This window comes from Rhinoderma darwinii, chromosome 1 (genome assembly GCF_050947455.1).
Source record: "Rhinoderma darwinii isolate aRhiDar2 chromosome 1, aRhiDar2.hap1, whole genome shotgun sequence".
Lineage (NCBI taxonomy): Eukaryota > Metazoa > Chordata > Amphibia > Anura > Rhinodermatidae > Rhinoderma > Rhinoderma darwinii.
Genome location: NC_134687.1, coordinates 480040008 through 480062690, shown reverse-complemented (window position 1 = coordinate 480062690; position 22683 = coordinate 480040008). Strand labels below are relative to the sequence as shown.

Below are 22683 nucleotides of genomic sequence, written 5' to 3'. Positions count from 1 at the left end.
CCACGTGAAGGTACCTTTCGTCCACCTCGAGCAGTCCAACTTTATTTCGGCAAGGAGAGGAGGGAAATTTATGCTGAATAGGTCTTTCAAGTCAGCTGGGATGCTAACCCCAAGATATTTGAGGGCTACCGAGTTCCATTTAAAGCTAAAGGAATGTTCCAAGGTGAGTAAGAGAGGAGAGGGAGATGTTCATTGCTTCCGATTTAGCGAAGTTGATTTTGAAATTAGAGTGTTAGAAAATCGTTGGAATTCCTGCATGAGGTTTGGGAGGGATATAGATGGGTTGGTCAAAAAAAATAAAAAATCATCCGTATATGCTGCAACCTTATCCACCGTAGCACCTGCCTGCAGCCCCTTAATGTCAGGGTTTGCGCGAACATGACGAAGAAAAGGTTCCAAGGTCAGAATGAAAATTAAAGGGGACAAAAGGACATCCCTGTCTGGTCCCATTGTGAATTGTAAACCCATCTGAGAGGATATTGTTCACATGGACTCCAGCAGAGGGGCAAGAGTACGAGGACATTTTCCAGCCCATCATGTGGGGTTTAAGGCCAAGCCGGAGAAGGGTTTCTTCCATGAACATCCAATGGACTCTGTCAAATGTTTTTTCAGCATCAGTGGATAAGAAAATGAGTGGTATATTAGATACCTTAGCCTTGTGGAGAAGGTTAATTGCCTTCCTCATGTTGTCACGTGCCTCTCTACCTAACATGAATCCAGCCTGGTCCGTGTGAACAATATCTCCCAGCAACGGTGCCAACCATACAGCAAGAATCCTTGCAAAGAGCTTGATGTCTGCGTTGAGAAGAGAAAATCGGTCTATCTTGCGCATTGTGAGGGATCCTTCCCGGGTTTGGGAATCAGTGTGATGTGCGCCCTAAGTGCATCAGAGGGGATGGGTGACGAGGTGGAAAAAGAATTGAAGGAAGTTAAAGAGGCTCTGTCACCACATTATAAGTGCCCCATCTCCTACATAATCTGATCGGCGCAGTAATGTAGATAACAGCAGTGGTTTTTATTTTGAAAAACGATCATTTTTGAGCAAGTTATGAGCAATTTTAGATTTAGCTTCTTAAAGACCAACTGGGCGTGTTTTTACTTTTGACCAAGTGGGTGTTGTAAAGAAGTGTATGACGCTGGCCAATCAGTGTCATACGCTTCAAATTGTTCCAGCCCAGCATGCTCCACAGCACAGTGTGATTGTGCAGTGAAAGAAGCTGGGCTGGAACAATGAGAAGTGTATGACGCCGATTGGTCACTGATTGGCCAGCGTCATACACTTCTTTACAACACCCACTTGGTTAAAAGTAAAAAACACGCCTAGTTGGTCTTTAAGAAACTAAACCTAAAATTGCTCATAACTTGCTCAAAAACTATTGTTTTTTAAAATAAAAACCACTGCTGTTATCTACATTACAGCTCCGATCACATTATGTAGGATATAGGGCACTTATAATCTGGTGACAGAGCCTCTTTAATAAATGTGGACTCAGTCAAAAAATCTTTTGTAGTACGGTAGCGTAAAGCCATCAGGACCAGGAGTTTTGCCCAACTGAGAATGTTTAAGGGCATAAGATAGCTCCTGCAAGGAAATCGGAACTTCCAAAGCAGTAAGATTGGCTTTCCTTCCTTATCGGAAGACAGAGTCCGCAATGTAGGCTTGAATGTTTGATCGGAAACTTCCAGAGAGCGTGGCCGGATTGGTGGAGTCAGTGTTATACAAAGAAGCGTAAAAATCGCGAAATGTAGAAGCTATGTCTAATGGAAAATGGGCGGGAAGAGGGCGTTATAAAGGGTATATAAGTATGTGTTTGTTGAATCCGGATCTCTGGAACGTTTATGAGAGGTCTCTAGGGTCTCAATCTCCGAAAGTAGATGAGTGATGGCTGCAGAACATTCCTTTTTCAACCAAGTGCCGTGTTTGATAAACGTACCACATTTATGAGATTCCCTAATGACGCATGGGTTAACATCTTCAGTGGCGTTGAGTGTAAAATACTCCTCAATTGAGCGTTGGATATCAGATGTGACCGCTGAGTCACTGAGAAGGGAAGGATTCAGTTTCCATGGAGATTGAAGAGGGAGCGGGAAATGCAAAGAAAGGACCAATGTGACGAGTGCATGATCAGAGAAGGTGATCACATCAATGTCCGCAGATTTGAGGGAATGGAGAGAATGATGTTTGATGAAAAATCGGTCAAGTCTGGAATAAGTGTCATGTGCTGGGAAATAGATAGAAAAATCCCTATCTGATGGGTGTAGAAGACCCCAGGTATCAATGAAATGGTTGTCATGAAGAGACCGTTAAGGCTGGGTTCACACGAGCACATTAACGTCCGTAATGGACGGACGTATTTCAGCCGGAAGTCCCGGACTGATGTGCTCGTGTGAACCCAGCCTTACGTTTAATATGTCGAAGTTGGGAGATCGAAATCGACGACGACGACGACCCGGTAGACACATCTATAGTGGGATCTAACGCAACATTGAAGTCTGGACAATGGTACCCTCCCCAAACTCCTCAAGGGCTTCTAAAAAACTAATAAGAGCTGTGCCCTGACCCACATTGGGTAAGTATAAAGAGGCGAAGGTGTATACCTGGGAGGCAACAGAACCCTTAAGTAGGAGCATTCGCCCCATGCCGTCAATGCGAGAGTCTAGAAATTCCCATGGAAGGGAAGGGGAGATGAGAATACCCGTCCTGGATTTCAAATCAGGCAAGTAACTATGATAAGCATGGGGAAAGCATAAATTGGACAATTTTAATGGTTTCTGTTCACATAAGTGAGTTTCCTGGAGGAACGCAACATGCAAAATATCTACTTTTTAAAAGGTTCATAAAGATGGAACGCTTTCCAGGGCTATGTAATCCCTTGACATGAGGAAGAGGAAGAGGAAGAAGAAAAAGGTATAGAGTGGTGAGAAAAATAATCAGTAAAGAGGCCCAAAGGCTGGCTCCTCAGTGGTGGAAAAACCTGTGGAGAAAAGGTCTTAAAGAGGCTCTGTCACCAGATTTTGCAACCCCTATCTGCTATTGCAGCAGATCGGCACTGCAATGTAGATTACAGTAACGTTTTTATTTTTAAAAAACGAGCATTTTTGGCCAAGTTATGACCATTTTTGTATTTATGCAAATGAGGCTTGCAAAAGTACAACTGGGCGTGTTTAAAAGTAAAAGTCCAAGTGGGCGTGTATTATGTGCGTACATCGGGGCGTTTTTACTTCTTTTACTAGCTGGGCGTTCTGACGAGAAGTATCATCCACTTCTCTTCAGAACGCCCAGCTTCTGGCAGATCACGCTGTGACGTCACTTCCCCAGGTCCTGCATCGTGTCAGACGAGCGAGGACACATCGGCACCAGAGGCTACAGTTGATTCTGCAGCAGCATCAGCGTTTGCAGGTAAGTCGATGTAGCTACTTACCTGCAAACACCGATGCTGCTGCAGAATCAACTGTAGCCTCTGGTGCCGATGTGTCCTCGCTCGTCCGACACGATGCAGGACCTGTGAGTGACGTCACAGCGTGATCTCTCAACACGCTGTGTGTCTGTACACTGCCAGAAGCTGGGCGTTCTGAAGAGAAGTGGATGATACTTCTCGTCAGAACGCCCAGCTAGTAAAAGAAGTAAAAACGCCCCGATGTACGCACATAATACACGCCCAGTTGTACTTTTGCAAGCCTCATTTGCATAACTACAAAAATGGTCATAACTTGGCCAAAAATGCTCGTTTTTTAAAAATAAAAACGTTACTGTAATCTACATTGCAGCGCCTATCTGCTGCAATAGCAGATAGGGGGTTGCAAAATCTGGTGACAGAGCCTCCTTAAAGTTATGGGTGCTAGAAAAACCATGGGGGGGGGGGGGGGGAGCCCCATACAAGGAGAACAACATGAAAGTAATAGTCAAATCTTCCGTCACCTACCGAATGGAAAGCGACGGAGGCACATACATTGGTAAACCATGGCTCTGCAGCCAGAAACTAAGGGAAGCAAGTAATAGCAATTGTAACCCAATAGTGAGAGGACGATGAGTACCAAACAAACAAACCGACCCAGAGTGTGAAGACACCTGTGTTCCTTGAACCGCACAAGTGAGGCTTCCACTGCCGTTAGACAGTAAGCAGAGCAGACTGCAAGCAAAGTGAAAATAAGGGAGCTATTACCTCATGCAAAAATAAAGTCAGTACTAGAAATGGAGAGGATCTGTATAGATCAGGAGATTCAATCTCCAGTCGTTTCAACAGAGCAATACCATACAGAGACATCTAGATTACAAAACAGGAGGTCAATCACCGCTATAGTAGGGAAGGGGTGGGAGAGGTAAGAGATGCGTAGAGGGGTGGGGGGGGGGGGCAGGTGGGCAATGTGAAGGGAAACCATGGCATTCAGAATCAACACATGGTTAGAGGTGAGTTACACCCTTGAGTATTAATGGTGGGAAGGATGAGCAGTGACAATTGAGACAATCATCAAATGAAAAGCAGTATCTCATGTCTAGATAAAGTAGGACTAGAAAACACACACACACACACACACACACACACCTTCAACTATCTAATACAGGAAATTTCCCATTCTGGAATATGAAGTAGTGTAAAGTTAGAACATAGCGCGGTCCAGCAGATCAAAAAATATACAAGCATAATAAAGAACTGTACAGCAATAGTATGGCACTTTGAAAGATCGCAAAAAACAGAAAGACTTCGTAGTAGCAGTCACTCAGACAACTCAATGTAGATATCACAACGTAGAAACCTGTAGGAATCCAAAGACGTGGAAGCAAGATGTAACTTGGGGATCCAATGCAATTGCGGAGTTCAAGTCCAAACTAGCAGGATAAGGATCTTATAGAAAGCCACCTAGTTACGCCTCAGGGGGACCCTTAATGAAAGATCCAGAACGTGTGGATGCAAAGGTGCTGAAAAGGACCTGTTGAGAAAGGGTTGACTGGAGCGCCGTGGGCGTCTTCGCAGAAGTTGGTCAGGTCATTCCAATGATAACCAGTCAGGGACCGGGAAGGGGTCGACTTGCCAGAAAACGAAACAAGCAATCTAAGTCCGAGGAATGACGCAGTAGAAAGGATTCAGAGTCCTTCTTGACAACCACATGAAATGGGTGACCCCATCTGTAGGTCGCTCTCGCCGCTTTAATTTTTCCCAGGAGAGGATGTAGGCGGAGTCTCATATATAGCGTTCTGGAAGAAACATCAGGATATATTTTAACCGTACTGCCTTCAACGGACAACGGTCCATGTGACCATGCTCCCCGAACAATTAAGTCCTTATCATTGTAATAATGGAGGCGGCACGGTACATCTCGTGGGTTGGAAGGGTCGTTTGGACCTGGGCGTGCGACTCTGTGAATCCGGTCCAACAGGAAAGTGGCGTCTAAGGGTCTGTTAGTACGTTTATTGAAGATGACGGATACCCCTTTTAGAGAGGTCATCCCGCGAGCCAAGATCAGAGAGGCCTTTAAGGCGGACGTTGTTCCTGCGTCCACTGTTTTCCTGATCTAGTTGGAGCGCTAGGGACTGCAGGTGTGTTCTAGTCAAAATGGCCGTTCGTTCAATGGAAGCCACTCTGGAATAAATCGCAGATACAGCCTGCTCAGTGGCAAGAGCTCTGTTGTCCACTCGATCGACTTCGAGAAGCAAGGCTGAGATAGCTTGCTGGTGGGATTGTTCGATTCTAGTGACAAGGGAGTCTAGGTCCTGCCTGGTTGGGAGGGCTTGAATTAGTAGCAGATGAAGATCAGCGTGGAGGCCCGATTGTCCTGGCTGTCCTTCCGACACATGTGGTAAAGTTAAAATGGCGGACGCCATCTCCATGGGAGAAGGTATAGAGGAGGGAGGTAAAGGGGTTACCTCGGTAATGGTAGGAGCCATGGAGGATTCCATCGCTGGTCTTGGTAGCGAGGACCGAGATGACTGTCGAGAGGAAACCTCTGACACTGCGGGTGAGGAAAGTATCGGTGTCATATCCGCCATAGTAGATGATGCCACGGAGGATTTCGACGTGGAAAGGAACCAGTCTATGCTCAAGCTGCGAGCCGAGGATCTAGGTACGGCACGAGAGGGTGTAGAAAAAGATCCCCTATGTTTTCCGGGTATCGCCAGTGAGGTCCACTCGGTACAATCTGCAATTATGTACTCGGTGGTACGGAGCTCCCCCAAGTCGCGTGCGCACGGATCCATAGCTAAGCCATGCCTTCCCGGGAGCATTACTCTTTAAATGAGCTCGCATATATAATAAACTGAAAGTTAATATTTTCAAATGCTGTTCTAGACGACAAGAAAATAAACCCACGTTTACTATACATGCTGGGAAACGCGAAAGAAAAAGCACTTGTCTCCCACATTACACATAATATCTCCCTCCTTTGCTGGTCTAACAATGATGTGCTTTTTTGGAAGGAGCGGAATCCCAGCTGTGATATTTGTGCTGCTCACTTTGTATATGTGTCTCTATGCTTCATTAACCACATATAACATAAAGCACCGACCTATAGCATGACATGTACAGAACGCAGCACGACACTAAACATACAATGCTGGAAATGTATATTTAAAACATTCCTGAGGAAGAAAAAGAAGGCGGCTAAATTACAGTGTTCTCCCAAATACCAGTAATTCTCTAGGTGTTAGGCTGTGCCTTGCAGCAAGCCATGCCCTGTTTAACTCTTTCTATGCCCTATAATATTGCTCTACAGGTCACTGCCCCTACAGGAAGGATATGTATTAGAAAAGAGAGCAGGACCTGGGAGAAGACATAGCATGTCATTTACTAATGAAAATTCTGACTTCAGAAAATGGTTTGCTTATGTCCAGCTGTATGGCTGTCTGACATGAAGTGTACAGAGGGCATCCAAATACTGCACAGGACAATCCTCCATTACAGTTACCGTAGACCAACCGGCAAAATTACCATCATATGACCACAGGTTACACCAACCATTGTGTAAGGGTATCTGAACATGTGGCGTTTCCACAGCATTCCATACGCCACTGTACTACGGATGTGTTCTCACCCAGAACACCTCTATAATACGCTGTTGGTCTATTGTATAATAATTTCTGTTGGTCTATGCATGAATCCATCAGAAAAACCCCTCTGTATGCCTTCTACAAGTCCTCAATTCAGCTCCGTTTTCAAATACAAAGTATGTTGACAATGCATAGAAGCAAAAAAAAAAAAAAAAAAAAAAAAAAAAAAAAAGGGATACCGTAGGCGCTGCTTAGTTCTGAACGAACGGTTGGTTTATTGTATAAAAGGCAGAAAGATGCTACGCGTCTCAACGCCGGACTGGCGTCTTCTTCAGGCAGGTAAAAGCATATAGAGAAAATACATGTATATATACAAAGGCAGGTGATTACATTGATTGGGCCAGTTCCCGTTAGTACATTTTTTGCTATGCTTTTGAACTATGTAAAATGGCAATTTTTACTCTGACCTTTGACCTTTCCATGTTTTGGCGGTTTTTTTCCACTGCTCTGTCTGAACTGGCCCAATCAATGTAATCACCTGCCTTTGTATATATATATACACACACACACGTATTTTCCCTATATGCTTTTACCTGCCTGAAGAAGACGCCAGTCCGGCGTTGAAACTCGTAGCATCTTTCTGCCTTTTATACAATAAACCAACCGTTCGTTCAGTACTAAGCAGCGCCTACGGTATCCTTTTTTTTGCTTCTATGCATTCTCTACGTAAGGCAACTCCTTAGGGTGTTTGCGTTTGGGATCGGCAGCAGCTTCCACTACATTGCATATACTTGGCAGTATTTGCAACTACTAAGGGGAGCAATTCCCCAAAAAAACTTTACATCTTCAACTACAATTTGTGGCGCCGTGTCCTTTTTTCACTCTGATGTAGTAAAGTATGTTGATGGATGGACACATAGGCCCTGTTCACACAGAGTATTTTGCAGGCAGAAAAAAAATCTGCCTCAAAATTCCTGCAGATTTTGACCTGACTGCACTTTCTTGCCACGGTTTTCGTTGCTTCTTGAGCACCGCGGGCAAAAAAAAAAACGCAGCAGAAGATGCCTGGTCTCCCATTGATTTTAATGGAAGGTCAGAGGCAAAACTGCGGACGTGCCGCTTTTTTTCGCCCCGCGAGCGGCTAAAAGCCGGTTTTGGACATTTCTTGGCGCGGATTCCGATGCAGTTTCTGCATCCAAAAAACTTTGCGTGAACTAGAACAGACCAGTGTCAACTAGGCCATAGAACAGACCAGTGACTAGTTGACACATTGCAGAGAACTTTAGGCCGGGTTCCCACAGGTCGGATAAGCTGCGTAAAACTACACAGTGTATCCGACCTAGAACCCGCAGCATTAGAGGAAAAAATAAAAAAAAATAAAACTATCTGCTCCGATGGTACAAGATGCGACAGATTTATTAAGTGGCGCATGCCTCTTGATAAATCTGTTGCGTCTGCTCAGTGGCCGTGTGGCGCAATGACCACGACCATGTGCCGCAATTATTGCAGTCATGCTCTATCCATCCCTACCAGACATGAAACAAAAAAAATAAGCATATCACATCGCCTCTTCTCGCCTCAGCATGCAGCTGCTTATACAAGGCCCTGACGTCAATTAGCGCCAGGGCCTTATATGCAAAACAGCACTTCAACGTGAACAGTGCTGCGTCACATGCAATTTCTTATCGATGCCCGGTGCCAGGACCTTATACGAGTCTCCGCATGCTTATGGAGTCTGAGGTGACCCGGAGGGGAGAAGAGAGATGAGCATTACTTATTATTTAACTATTCGAAGGGTGGGGGGGGTAGTCAGATCGGAGGAAAGTTTACAGGACCGCCACGGGCCTCTACCTTGCCACACCCCACAAGTTTTCCTGCATAAATTATAATAAATTTGTCATGCTGCTGTGGCTCTGACCCTTTTAATGTGCCACTCCCCTTTTTCACAAAAGTGGCGAGAGCAGCATAAAAAGGCCAAAAGTCATAAATTGCACCTTTTGGGCCCTTTTGAGACTTTTCTACGCCAGAAAATTCCCCCTATATCTTTGGGAATTGTGATAGCAAATAGTGACTTGACATCCTATAGAGACGATTGAGTTACTCCAGCTCATAGACATGCAAAATAAATATATCTCTTCTCATAGTAGTCCCGCTGATAATGACAAACAGCAACATATTTTTGAAACCAGAATTTTTTTAATTTTGAAATGCCGTTTTTTGGGGGAAATAACTAGCGTGAAGGCTATAGAAGCGAACGTAAAAAACTTGGATATATATATATTTTTTTATTTTATTTAAATCTTCCTGGGTACCAAACACTTGTAGCTCCCGTGTGCCCCGCTTTCGATATATCCTGCCTTAGGGTGGTCATACACATTAGATGTATGTTGGGCGAACCTGCCAATTTAGTCAGGACAGGCCGACCATCTGATGTGTATGGCAGTGTGTGTGTGTGTGTGGGTGTGGGTGTGGGTGTGGGGTCGTTCAGCCGACAGCTATCTAGAGCGCACTAAGGGACAACAAGAAGGCTAAATACATTAAATAAAGCAGGACTGTCCATTGTATATGGAACTTGTGATAAAGTTGTCAATGTGATGGTTTCGGTGATAAAGCAGCAGCATTGAATCAATAAGTCTATTAGGTTTCAGTTCTGCCATTGTACTGTATACTGATGGTAAGCAAGATCGGAACACATGGAGCTTACACTGGAACCCGCTTGTTGAACCTGTCAGTCTGATGATACTAGGAGTGATAAAAATAAGGCACTAAACAGTTAATAAGAAAATATCTAATCTGAAGAAGCTCAACCAACTCAAGGGAAGTAAGTCACAGATTAGACAAGCTAGCCATACACAAAAGATAGCCGCTGCCTGATCAAATCATATGCCTAACTCCCCCAAAATCAAATATTCAGCCCCGCAACACACACATTTTAACAGGAAGAGATAAGCGACTGCTAGGCACCTATGATGCCGCTTGTCTCCAGGGGAAACAAATGCTGTCTGGACCTTATTTTTACAAAAGGGAGATTATGAGGGATAGTATGGCGGTCCCCATACACAGATTAATGACGGAATCCACCAACAAATAAACATTGGGGGTCTTGTATCTAGGTTGTTGACCATACAACTTGGAGGAGGTATGGGCACTAGATTATTACATGAAACGCAGCGTGGTGCCAGTCACCTTATCCAGGTTAGTCAATACACGTCTTTAACATGCTCCTAATTTGGGGGGGGGGGCTCAGTGAGGGCATTGGCACCTAGTAAAGGTGCAGTCAGACATTGCAGTTGAGGTGCACTTAAAAATACGTGTAGTTTTAGGAATCAGTTGTAAATGCACCTCAGCGTCTGAATACACCCTCACTGACCAACATTGCATACATGACCGGTCTGCCGCCACAGCCCACCTGTGCCCCGCGTTCCTAAAATAAGGCAAACAAACAGCACCTTGTGCGTGAAGCCTCCAGTCTAATCTCTCAGTTTAGGGTACGAGACCTTATTTCACACACTTTTTCTTTATTTTGTAGCGCATGTAAAAGACACCATTGCGTTTCAAGCCTTTTTTTAATGGCATTTTTTATTTGGTGTCATTTTGAAAATGTGTTTTTTTCCTGGAGTTTCCAAAGTTCTTTTATAAATGGAGAAAAATGTCCTTAAAAATAAATAAAAATATCTAGAGAATGTTGTGGGTTGGTAAAAACGCAACTGAACCCCAAAGAGGCAACAAAAAACAAGATACTATGTAGACAACGTCATATTTCACAGTACACTTTAATAGACCACCCCCCCCCCCCCCCCCCCCATAAAAACACAGCAAAAAACGCCAATGCAAACTGCCCAGCAAGCCCTATATTCAATGCCAGCAGATCCCTTCCTCTGAGATCAGGAAAGCCTTTGCCAAAAGGTGGCATAGACATCAATAGAAATCCACTCAAAAAGTTTGAAGGGAAGTTGCCCACCCTGTGTCAGCCCTGGTATAAAGAAACATAGCAAATAGATCAGTGACCACCTAAACAAACCAAATATATATATATATATATATCTCATTAGTGTCTTCCCCACGGTCTACAGCGGATTGGTAGGACACTACACATACTATATAGTTGCACAGACACTGAAGGGTGCCAGGCTAGTACCCACCTCAGGGAAGGAGCCCTTGGCATATACCATAAGCAGAGAAGTTTTCCCGCAGCCTCCATCTCCCACAATGACGATTTTGACCTCTTTCTTGCCCTTGTCGCGGCTCTTGCTCGGCTCCCTGATGCCATTGCTGACAGCCCCGTTGGGTGGTTGTGTCATATTGCAGAAGGTCAGTCCATGAGCCCGCACCTCACACGTCCTCCACACGCCGGCGGCACACTGGCAACACTCATAGCTCTCTACTATCTACAAGTGAGAGAGCGATACAGCCGCGCGTGATTGGCTCGGAGCGGTACCACGTGTCGCTGTCAGACCCGCCTAAACTTTACATTCTGCACGGAGATGCTGGCACAATAATGTCCGCAGCTTCCACGTACAAGTATATTGTAGGGGCGCAGGAGCTGAAATCCCCTGCAAAGAAGGCCAGGACTGACGGAATGAATGAGGAATACTTCATTAAAAGTCTGCTTTGTCTGGGTGTCTTCTAGAGACTGCGCTGTTACTCATAACTCATTTTACTTTGATTTCCTTCACATCTGACTGAAAATTGTTCCCACTTAAAACAATAGGATCCCTTTAAATGTCGCGTTCCCTCAGACTATTTGTAGCAAAAGGTTGAGGAAACTGACAGAGCATATACACTATATAGACAAAAGTATTGGGACACCATCACATTGAGGGTATGTGCACACGACAACGGCAATTACGTCTGAAATTACGGAACTGTTTTCAGGAGAAAACAGCTCCTGAATTTCAGACGTAATTGCATGTACTCGCGTTTCAATGAAAAACGGCTCCAATTCCGTCCCAAGAAGTGTCCTGCACTTCTTTGACGCGGCTGTAATTTTATGCGCCGTTTTTTGACAGCGACGCGTAAAATGACAGGTTGTCTGCACAGAACATCGTAAGACCCATTGCAAGCAATGGGCAGATGTTTGCCGACGTATTAGAGCCGTCTTTGCAGGCGTAATTCGAGGCGTAAAACGCCTCCATTACGTCTGAAAAGAGTTGGTCGTGTGCACATAGCCTTACACCCACAGAAGCTTTTATGACATCCCATTCTAAATCCATAGACAATAATATGGAGTTGGTCCCCATAACAACTAAAACATCTTCCACTCTTCAGGGAAGGCTTTCTACAAGATGTTGGAGTGTCTAGGAATCTTTCCCTATTCATCCAGAAGAGCCTTTGTGAGGTCAGACACTGATGTTGGACGAGAGGGCCTGGCTCGTAATCTCCATTCTAGTTCATCCCAAAGGCGTTTGATGGGGTTGAGCAGCAGGGCCGCTTCGTCCATGAGGCGAGATGAGCTTCTCGCCTCGGGCAGCGGCCTACTTGCATACTGAGGGGTGGGCGGCGGCACCTCTTAAACCAGCCGCCGCCACCTCCTCCTGCACTAATTGTACCTGCATCTATATGGCCGGGCAAGTTCCGTGCCCAACCAATCAGTGCCTTACAATGACGCTGATTGGCAGGGCAGAATGAATTGCTCCGCCAATCGGCGCCTTTCAACGATTGTTTCCGTTGTTGAAACGCGCTGATTGGCCGGGCAAGTCATTCTGCCCTGTCAATCAGTGCCTTTCAACTACGCTAGCGGGGCGTTGATGTCATCGCGCCGCTTCCGTTGTTGAAGGCGCTAATTGACGGGACAAGTCATTCTGCCCTGCCAATCAGCGCCTTTCAACGATGGTAGCTGCATGATAACGTTATCGCGCCATTCCATTGTTGAAAGGCACTGATTGGCGGGGCAAGTCATTCTGCCCTGCCAATCAGCCCCAACGTTCAGCCCCAGCAGACCTGCTCAGAAGAGAGCAGGCCTGCATGACACAGGACGACGCGAGAACGGGACCAAGGTGAGTATGTAAAGTTTGTTTTTGTTTTTTTTGGACCTAAAAGTATGAGTGGCATTATCAACAGGGGGGAGCTGTATGTGGGAAACTATCTACAGGGGAGGTTATATGTGGGGCACAGTCTACAGGGGAAGCTATATGTGGGACACTAAGGGATACTATATACAGGGGGAGCTATATGTGGGGCACATTCTACAGGGGAGGCTATATGTGGGCAATATCTACAGGAGAGGCTATATGTGGGACACTATCTACAGGGGAGGCTATTTGTGGGGCACAATCTACAGGAGGCTATATGTGGGATACTATACAGGGGAGGCTATATGTGGGACACTATCTACAGTGGGGGCTATATATTTGGGCACTATATGCAGGGGGTGCTATATGAGGGGAGCTATGTACAGGGGTGGGCTATATGTGAGGACTATATACAGGGGGCACTATATGTGGGCCACAATCTACACGAGAGGCTATATGTGGGGCACTATCTACAGGAGGCTCTATGGGGGCACTATCTACAGAGAGAACTGTGTGTGTATGGGACACAGTGTATGGTGCTATTATAATTAGAGGTGCAGTGTATGGAACTATTATATTTAGGGGTACAGTGTGTGGCACAATGAGAATTTTATCTTCTAGTTTATAGGTGCAGAAATATTTGAATAGTGAGAAGCTGACGACATCTGAGCGGCAAACTGCAGAAATGGGCTGTGGCCGGGAGAAGTCGTCATAGAGGCATGGACCGGATGGAGAAGAAATGAGAAAAAGAACAACTAGAATCTGAGATCATAAACGGTGAGTCACTTAATGTAGATGTTTATTCTGCCTTTAATCAGTACTGTAGTCACAGTACGAGCTGCAGTGAGATGATGGGTGGTATGATTTTTTTATTTTTTTTTGAAACAGCAATTTCCAGCATATCCTTACCATTGTTCGGGCCATGCCGGGAGCTGTCGTTTTATGTCGTACAAACCTATATGACAGGGATTGCTCTAAATTGAGCTGTATTTGTGCTGGAGTTGTATCTATGTACTGAGCTTAATTCTGGGGATGTATATATTACTGAGCTTGGTTCTGGTGTTGTATTTATATACTGAGCTTTGTTCAGGTATTGTATTTATGTACTTAGCTTGGTTCTGGTGTTGTATTTATGTACAGAGTTTGGTTTTGGTGTTGTATTTATGTACAGAGTTTGGTTCTGGTGTTGTATTTATGTACTAAGTGTCACGTTGGGTATGTGGATCCACTGGGCCGTACCGCCTTGACGGCATGGCAGCTGGCCAACAGGACACAGGTCACAGTCTATAGTTCGTATAGTGTACCTGTGGCAGCTCGGAGAGTAGCAAGACAGGCTCGGCTAGGACTAGGCAGCAGGCAGACGTCAGGCGTGGAATACAGCACAGCACGACTTCAGCTCAGCACGGCACTTGACCAGGATAGCACGGAATACAGGTACAGGTAGCAGGAACGGGGAACAATGGCAAATGGGAAACACTAGGAGACCATTTGCTTAGACAAACTTTGGGTACGACAACAAAGCTCAGGCATGGGAGGAAGGGGCTGAGCCCTTCTTATAGTCCAGGGTGCTCATGGGCTTATGTTGACATAACTCAGGTGTGCGTGCTGGCCCTTTAAGAGCGGGCACGAGCATGCGCGCGAACCCTACGGGACCCGGCCGAGGTAAGCGGAAGTGAGCGCTGGCGTCTCCTGAGGAGGAGACTGGGGCCAGCGCTCGCAGACCCATGGCTGCGGCCGTCAGGAGGTGAGTGAGCCTGACGGCCCGCGGCCATGGACATGACACTGAGCTTGGTACTGGTGCTGTATTTATGTACTGAGCTTGGTTTTGTTGTTGTATTTATGTACTAAGCTTGGTTCTGGTGCTGTATATATGTACTAAGCTTGGTTCTGGTGTATATATGTACTGAGCTTGGTTCTGGTGTTGTATTTATGTGCTGACCTTGGTTCTGGTGCTGTATATTGTAATGGCAGGGGGTAGGGAGACGGACAAGTGAGCCCTAATCTACCCGCCACTCTGTCCCTGCCTACTTGCAACGACCCGCCCTAGGCGACGGGGTACAACTGGGCGGCGGTCCCTGCGCTCAGTAAGTGCACGACAAACACGACAAAAATACAAAGGAACACAAGCAAGGAAAAGGGGCCGTTGCCCACGGCAACACCGTGAGCAACCAGAGTGGTGAACAAGCCGAGTCAAGCCAGGAGTGTGCGAGGTACAAAACGAAAAGCAGAAGAGTAGTCGATAAGCCAGGGTCTGTATGGAGCAGGATCAAAAATAGCAGGAGCTGTAGCTGGGCCAGGAAACCAAGGAAAGAATCACAAGCACCGAGGGACAGGAAGTGCAGGCTTAAATAGACCGAGGGCGGGAGCTAGCTGAGTCTGGCCAGGTTACGATAGGCTCTCCCACTCCTAAGCCTGCCAGCCTGAATGGTGGAAGCAGGAGTCAGTCTCAGGGATGTATTCTCAGGTGCTGACTGATTAGTTCTGGGAGTTAACCCCGAAGCTGTGCCTGGCAGATCCTTTACATATATATTTACTGAGCTTTGTTCTGGTGCTGTATATATGTACTGAGCTTTGTTCTGGTACTGTATATGTGTAATGAGCTTGGTTATGGTGCTGTATATATGTATTGAGCTTGGTTCTGGTACTGTATATATGTACTGAGGTTGGTTCTGGTGTTGTATATATGTACTGAGCTTGGTTCTGGTGTTGTATTTATGTGCTGACCTTTGTTCTGGTGCTGTATATATTTACTGAGCTTTGTTTTGGTGCTGTATATATGTACTGAGCTTTGTTCTGGTACTGTATATATGTAATGAGCTTGGTTCTGATACTGTATATATGTACTAAGCTTTGTTCTGCTGCTGTATTTATGTACTGAGCTTTGTTCTGGTGCTGTATATATGTACTGAGCTTTGTTCTGGTACTGTATATGTGTAATGAGCTTGATTATGGTGCTGTATATATGTATTGAGCTTGGTTCTGGTACTGTATATATGTACTGAGGTTGGTTCTGGTGTTGTATATATGTACTGAGCTTGGTTCTGGTGTTGTATTTATGTGCTGACCTTTGTTCTGGTGCTGTATATATTTACTGAGCTTTGTTTTGGTGCTGTATATATGTACTGAGCTTTGTTCTGGTACTGTATATATGTAATGAGCTTGGATCTGGAGATGTATATATGTACTCAGCTTGGTTCTGATACTGTATATATGTACTAAGCTTTGTTCTGCTGCTGTATTTATGTACTGAGCTTTGTTCTGGTGCTGTATATATGTACTGAGCTTTGTTCTGGTACTGTATATGTGTAATGAGCTTGGTTATGGTGCTGTATATATGTATTGAGCTTGGTTCTAGTACTGTATATATGTACTGAGGTTGGTTCTGGTGTTGTATATATGTACTGAGCTTGGTTCTGGAGCCATATATGTCAGAGCTTGGTTCTGATGCTGTAATTATAAAGAATATATTTATGATAACAAAATTGCGGGGCAGATGGAATTGTTTTCAGTTCGTTGTATATTTAATGGGAACCTGTCTTGTAGTTTTAACCCCTTGAACCGCCACCATGCAGTAATACATGACCTGACAATATTTCCAAACATTCCCCTGTATGTTTTTTTTCAGAGGCAGCAAAATCTGTAACTTCAACTTTTAAAACGGCGCACACTATATGCTATCTACTCATTAAAGGGTCATGGGGCGGTGCCGCTATTCTGAAGAGTCACATATTGCTGCCTCCAAACCCAACTTTTCATGCTTTATTGACATTCCCCGGCTGATATACATCACTACCAGTCTCCTTCAACTTTTTCGGATGCGCCAATACCTTGTACTTCTTGGGCACACACCGTGCAGCGAGGTATACTCTGCCTGGCTGCACCGCGCATGCCAGTACAAGGCAACGGCGCATCCGCACGGGTTGGAGGAGGCTGCTAGTGATGTAAATCAGCCAGGGGGATGTCAATCAAAATTTGGGGAGCGCCATTTCAATTTTCGCCTCAGGCAGCAAAAAAGCTAGAATCGGCCCTGGGGTTGAGGTCAGGGCTCTATGCGGGCCAGTCAAGTTCTTCCACACCGAACTCATCCAACCATGCCTTTATGGACCTTGCTTTGTGCACTGGGGCACCGTCATGCTGGAACAGAAAAGCGCCTTCCCCAAACTGTTCCTACAAAGTAAAAAAAAACAACAATTATTGTCCACAATGTCTTGGTATGCTGATGTATTAAGATTTCCTTTCACTGGCACTAAGGGGCCTAGGCCAACCCCCAAATAACAACCGCACAGTATTATCCTTCCTCCTCCAAACTTTACAGTTGGCACAATGCAGTCAGGCAGGTAACGTTCTCCTGGCATTCGCCAAACCCAGACTTGTCCATCAGGCTGCCAGATAGAGAAGAGGGATTTGTCACTCCACAGAACACGTTTCCACTGCTCCAGAGTCCACGCCATCGGACGCTTAGTATTGTGCTTGGTGATGTAAGGTTTGCATGCAGTTGCTCGGCTGTGGAAACCCATGCCATTAAGCTCCTAGCCCACAGTTTTTGTGCGGATGTTACTGACAGAGGAGGTTTGGAACTCTGCAGTTATTGAGTCAGCATAGTGGTGGCAACTTTTATGTACTATGCGCCATAGCAATTGGCGACCCCGCTTTGTAACATTACTGTGGTTCCTAAATGCTTCCACTTTGCAATAATACCACTCACAGATGATCGTGAAACATCTAGAAGGGAAAAAATTTCAGGAACTGACTTGTTACAATGTTGGCATCCTACTACAGTACCACGCTGGACTTCAGTGAGTTCTTTAGAATGACCCATTCTTTCACAAATGTTTGTAAAGGCGACTGCATATCAAGGTGCTGGATTTTATACACCTATAGCAATGGGACTGAATGAAACACCTGAAATCAATGATTAAGAGGCATGTCCCAATACTTTTGTCCATTTAGGCTGGGTTCACACGACCGTGGAAAAAGCGCCGCAAAATGGCATAGTTTTGTCATGAAACTCTGCAAAAAAGCATTTTTAACCACGATGTGTGAAACCAGCCATAATGTAGGTGTGAACTAGCCCCTAAGTTTGTACATATATATATATATATATATATATATATATATATATATATATATATTATGCAGTGGCGTAGCTATAGGGGTCGTAGTGGTTGCATTTGGGACTGGGCCCCTAAGCCTGGGGGGCCCACAGGGCCCCTGTTGCCACACAGCGTGCTAATTCTAATTCTGTATGTGCCGTGACGCCGGCACTTCCTGGTTACTGGCAGGGCTACTTTAGACGTCACAGTCACATGGTACACTCAGTATACCATGTGACCGTGACGTCACGTGAGGGGCGGTCCAACCAGTGTGGAAGAGCCGTTGCAGAAGAGCATGAATGACTGCCGGTGAGCTGCAGAGGGGGCCGTAATGTATGTGTGTTGTATTGTACTGTCTGTGTTTGCGGTGGAGAGGGGGGGGGGGCTTTAAATTACAGGCCCCCCCTCTCCTCTCCCCACCGCAAACTGCACGATACAATACATTACAAACTGTGGGTCGCGACCCCCTGGGGGTTCGTGTGAAGACCTCCGGGGGGTCATGACCTACTCACCGAGATCCCGGTTCCAACTGTATATGCGTCCTCAGGACTCAGATACAGTTGAATTTACTGCTGGAGCAAGGAGTTGGCAGCTCCTTACTCCAGCATTCACTGTGCCATGAGACATTAGCGGCTCGGCATAGACAGGCGCGATTTAGTGACCTCATCGCGCCTGTCTGCGCCAAGATCTCCTCCATTCGTTGTGGGAACAGGGATAGGTAAGTAATTTTATTATTTTTCTATTATCCACATATGGGGGCATTATACTGTATAGGGGGCTGATATGGTGGCAGCTATGGGGGCATTACACTGTGGGGGGACAGATATTATACTTTATGGGGGGCTGATTTATTGGCATTATACTATGGGGGCATTATACTGTATGGTGGCAGCTATGGGGGGGAATTATACTGTGTGGGGGCAGCTAAGTGGGGCATTATACTGTAGGGGCAGTATACTCTGTGGGGGGGCAGCTATGAGGGGCATTCTACTGTATGGGGGCATTATACTGTGTTGGGCAGTTATGAGGGGCATTATACTGTATGGGGTCTGATATGGGGGTATTATACTGTATGGTGTCTAATATGGGGGCATTATACTGTATGGGGAGCATTATAATGTGTGGGGCAGCTATGGGGGGCATTATACGGTATGAGGGCAGCTATGGGGGTATTATGCTGTGTGGGCAGCTATGGGGGGCATTAGACTGTATTGGGGGCATTATACTGTATGGGGGCGACTATGGGGAGCATTATACTGTGTGGGGGTAGCTATAGGGGGCATTATACTGTGTTGGGCAGCTATGAGGGTCATTATACTGTATGGGGTCTGCTATGGGGGCATTATACTGTGTGGAGCAGCTATGTGGGGGCATTATGTGTTGGGCAATTATGAGGGGCATTATATTGTATGGGGTCTGCTATGGGGAAATTATACTGTGTGGGTAGCTATGGGGGGCATTATACTGTATGGGGGAAGCAATGCTGAGCGTTATACTGTGTTGGGCAGCTATGAGGGGCATTATACTGTATGGGATCTGCTATGGGGGCATTATACTGTGTGGAGCAGGTATAGGAGCATTACAAGGTTTTGGGCAGTTATGAGGGGCATTAAACTGGTCTGCTATAGGGGCTTTATACTGTGTGGGCAGCTATGGGGGCATTATACTGTATGGGGCAACTATGGGGAGCATTATACTGTGTGGGGGCAGCTATGGGGGGAATTATACTGTGTGGGGGCGGCTATGGGGGCATTATACTGTGTGGGCATCCATGGGGCTGTTGGGCAAGCCGGCTGGGCATAGGGGTGGGCAGGGGTCCTGTGGTGTTGGGGAGGGGTAGGGGGGCCCAAGCTGAATTCTTGCACCAGGGTCCATGAGCCTTTAGCTACGCCCTTGATCTTATGTATCATTTAATATGTATTAACAAGTCACATATGGGTTGAGAATATTACAAATAAGAAACTTGAGTGGAAGGAGAGGAAATACCCACTGGAGAGGGAGTATATACACATCACAAAGAGGGGCATTTATAGAACATGGCATACATGGGAAATCGAGAGTGATGGGTTAAGGTGGGCATGATGGGCAAGACACAGAAAATAAATATGTAGACAAGATACCAGCATAAGGAGGATAAAACACCAGTGAAACAGCAGCTATTGTCAAGGCACAGGAAGTGGTAAGGCCAGAATTTGCAGTATCTAAGTATCTACTTCAGAAATACAATGATTGTAGTATCTTTGTTTTTTAGAATTTGCTTGTCTGTTGGTGTAAATAAAAACAAATAGTAAGAAACAAAGACTTAAAGGGAATGTGTTGCCAGCAAAACATGTTTTTTTTTTTTTAGTTAAACAATTAGTGTGTAGGTGATTAAACATTGTTGTAATTATTTTTTTTTTTTCACAAGTCAGGAAATATTATAAATTGGATTCAATTGGATTCTAATTTATAATATTTCCCATTTTTGGTCACTAGATGGAGCCATTCCCAAAATTGCAGTATTGCATGTGGTAAAGCAACCACATTGCTTTATGCTGCAAAATTGGGTAAAAATCCCTCGCTCTAGTGAGCTCTCCGAATCCCCCCTCCTTTATCCTGGCTAGTGCCGGGAGAAACGAGGGGATTGAACGGTCTAACCTCCTACACTGTGTGTCGCCATTTTTTGAGCTAACACACAGTGTAGTAGGTTAACATACAGTAGTAAACACACAGTAAAACACGAACATACATAGAAATCCCTTACCTGCTCCAGTCGCCGCCGCTCCCTCCGGTCCGTCCGCTCCGTCTGCTGCCGCTGCTCCATGTGCACAAGTCCGGAAGCCGCGACCGGAAGTAGTAATCTTACTGTCCGGCCGCGACTTCCGGTCCACAGGAAAATGGCGCCGGACGGCGCGCATTTCAAATTGAACTGTGTGGGAGCGGCGCATGCGCCGTTCACCACACAGCGGCGTACACCAAAGTGGATGGAACGGGCCCCGTTCGCAGTCCCTATGGGACTGGAGCTGCCGTATTCCATGTCTGTATCTGTCGTTAATCAACACATACAGAAATGGAAAAAAAAATGGCAGCCCCCATAGGGAAGAAAAAGTGTAAAAATAAGAAAAAGTAACACACAAACACACAAATAAATCCAAACGTTTTTAATAAAGCACTAACATCAAACTGATAATATAAAAAAAATTTTGGTGACACTGTTCCTTTAAACAACTAAGCAAATTTTGAATACTGAAAGGATTGAGTCAGATTAACCCCTGGAGGGCCACAAAGTGGTTTCAGTGGAAAAAACGGGAGATTTGCGTTTCTGCATGTGAGTACGTGAAAGAAACTGTATGAATCACAACTATTTATATCACACCTATTTACACACCGTTGTGTTGTACTTTCTGGGCTCAACCCAGGCGTGTAACAAGTAATCATCACAAAAATAGAACGAGGCCTAACTCGGAGTCACTCCCATCTCCAAGGGCAAGAAATGGAAAGGTTATGATTATTTTGATCTTCTCTCTGTCACTTGTGTCTTTTCCTGTCTATTTTAGGTTTCCTATACATAATAAACTCTATGTGTCACTTTATGGGGGGAGTTTATCAACCTTTCTATGCCAGTTTTCGGCCGATTGGGGGGTGGGAATGGACGGCGCATGGCCGTGGTCGTTGCACCACAATTATGGCGCACGGTCAGCGAGAAGATGCAACAGATATATTAGGGGGAAACGCCAGTCTTATCTGCACTGTAAGGCCTCATGCACACGACCGTAGTGGTGTAAACGGTCGTGAATTGCGGCTCGGACGGCCGCGGAGTCTCACCCTGCGAACCGCCTGCAAATTGCGGGCCGTGCACATGGCCGCGTGCATTCATTTCTATGAGACTGGACCGCAAGATGTGGCTTTAATAAGACATGTCCGTTCTTTTTGCGGTCCAGGCTCCTGGGCAATGCACAGACCGTGGAAACCACGGTCGTGTGCATGGGTCCATTGAAATGAATGGGGCCACAATTCATCCGCAGGATTGCGGGTGAATTGCGGCTACAAAAATACGTTTGTGTGCATGGGGCCTTATTCTTATTCTTTTTGTTATTCAGTTATTCACTGTAAGGGTATGTTCACACGGCCAATTTTCGGACGAAAAACGGCCGAAAAACGGCCGAAAAATCGGAAGCCAAACGCCTCCAAACATCTGCCCATTGATTGCAATGGGAAAAACGGCGTTCTGTTCGGATGGGCCGTTTTTTTACGCAGCCGCTTTTAAAAACGGGCGCGTAAAAAAACGGCCACGAGAGAAGTGCAGGACACTTCTTGGGACGTTTTTGGAGCCGTTTTTCATTGACTCTATTGAAAACAGCTCCAAAAATGGCCATAAAAAACGCTGCGAAAAACGCAGCGAAAATCGCGAGTGGCTTAAAAAACTTCTGAAGATCAGGAGCTGTTTTCCCTTGAAAAAAGCTCCGTATTTTCAGACGTTTTTGACTCAGCGGGTGAACATACCCTAACTCTTGTTGTACCATCTATCGGAATTATCCTTACCTACTTCTTCTTGAATACGATGTATTATGCTCAGCGATTGTACTTTATATATGCTGTATTATTCCTTTTATACGCA

The 22683-nt window shown here is 45.5% G+C and overlaps 1 protein-coding gene across 1 annotated transcript in view; it reads right to left on the bottom strand.

The window, feature by feature from the left end:
- Positions 1 to 11387, bottom strand: part of RHOF (ras homolog family member F, filopodia associated) — a 79442-nt gene extending 68055 nt beyond the window's left edge. Inside the window, exon 1 of the mRNA XM_075854733.1 lies at positions 11125 to 11387. Coding sequence (XP_075710848.1) covers positions 11125 to 11283 — 159 coding nt within the window. The 5' untranslated portion in view covers positions 11284 to 11387. The remainder of the gene's footprint in view (positions 1 to 11124) is intronic.
- Between the last annotated feature and the right edge of the window lie 11296 nt (positions 11388 to 22683).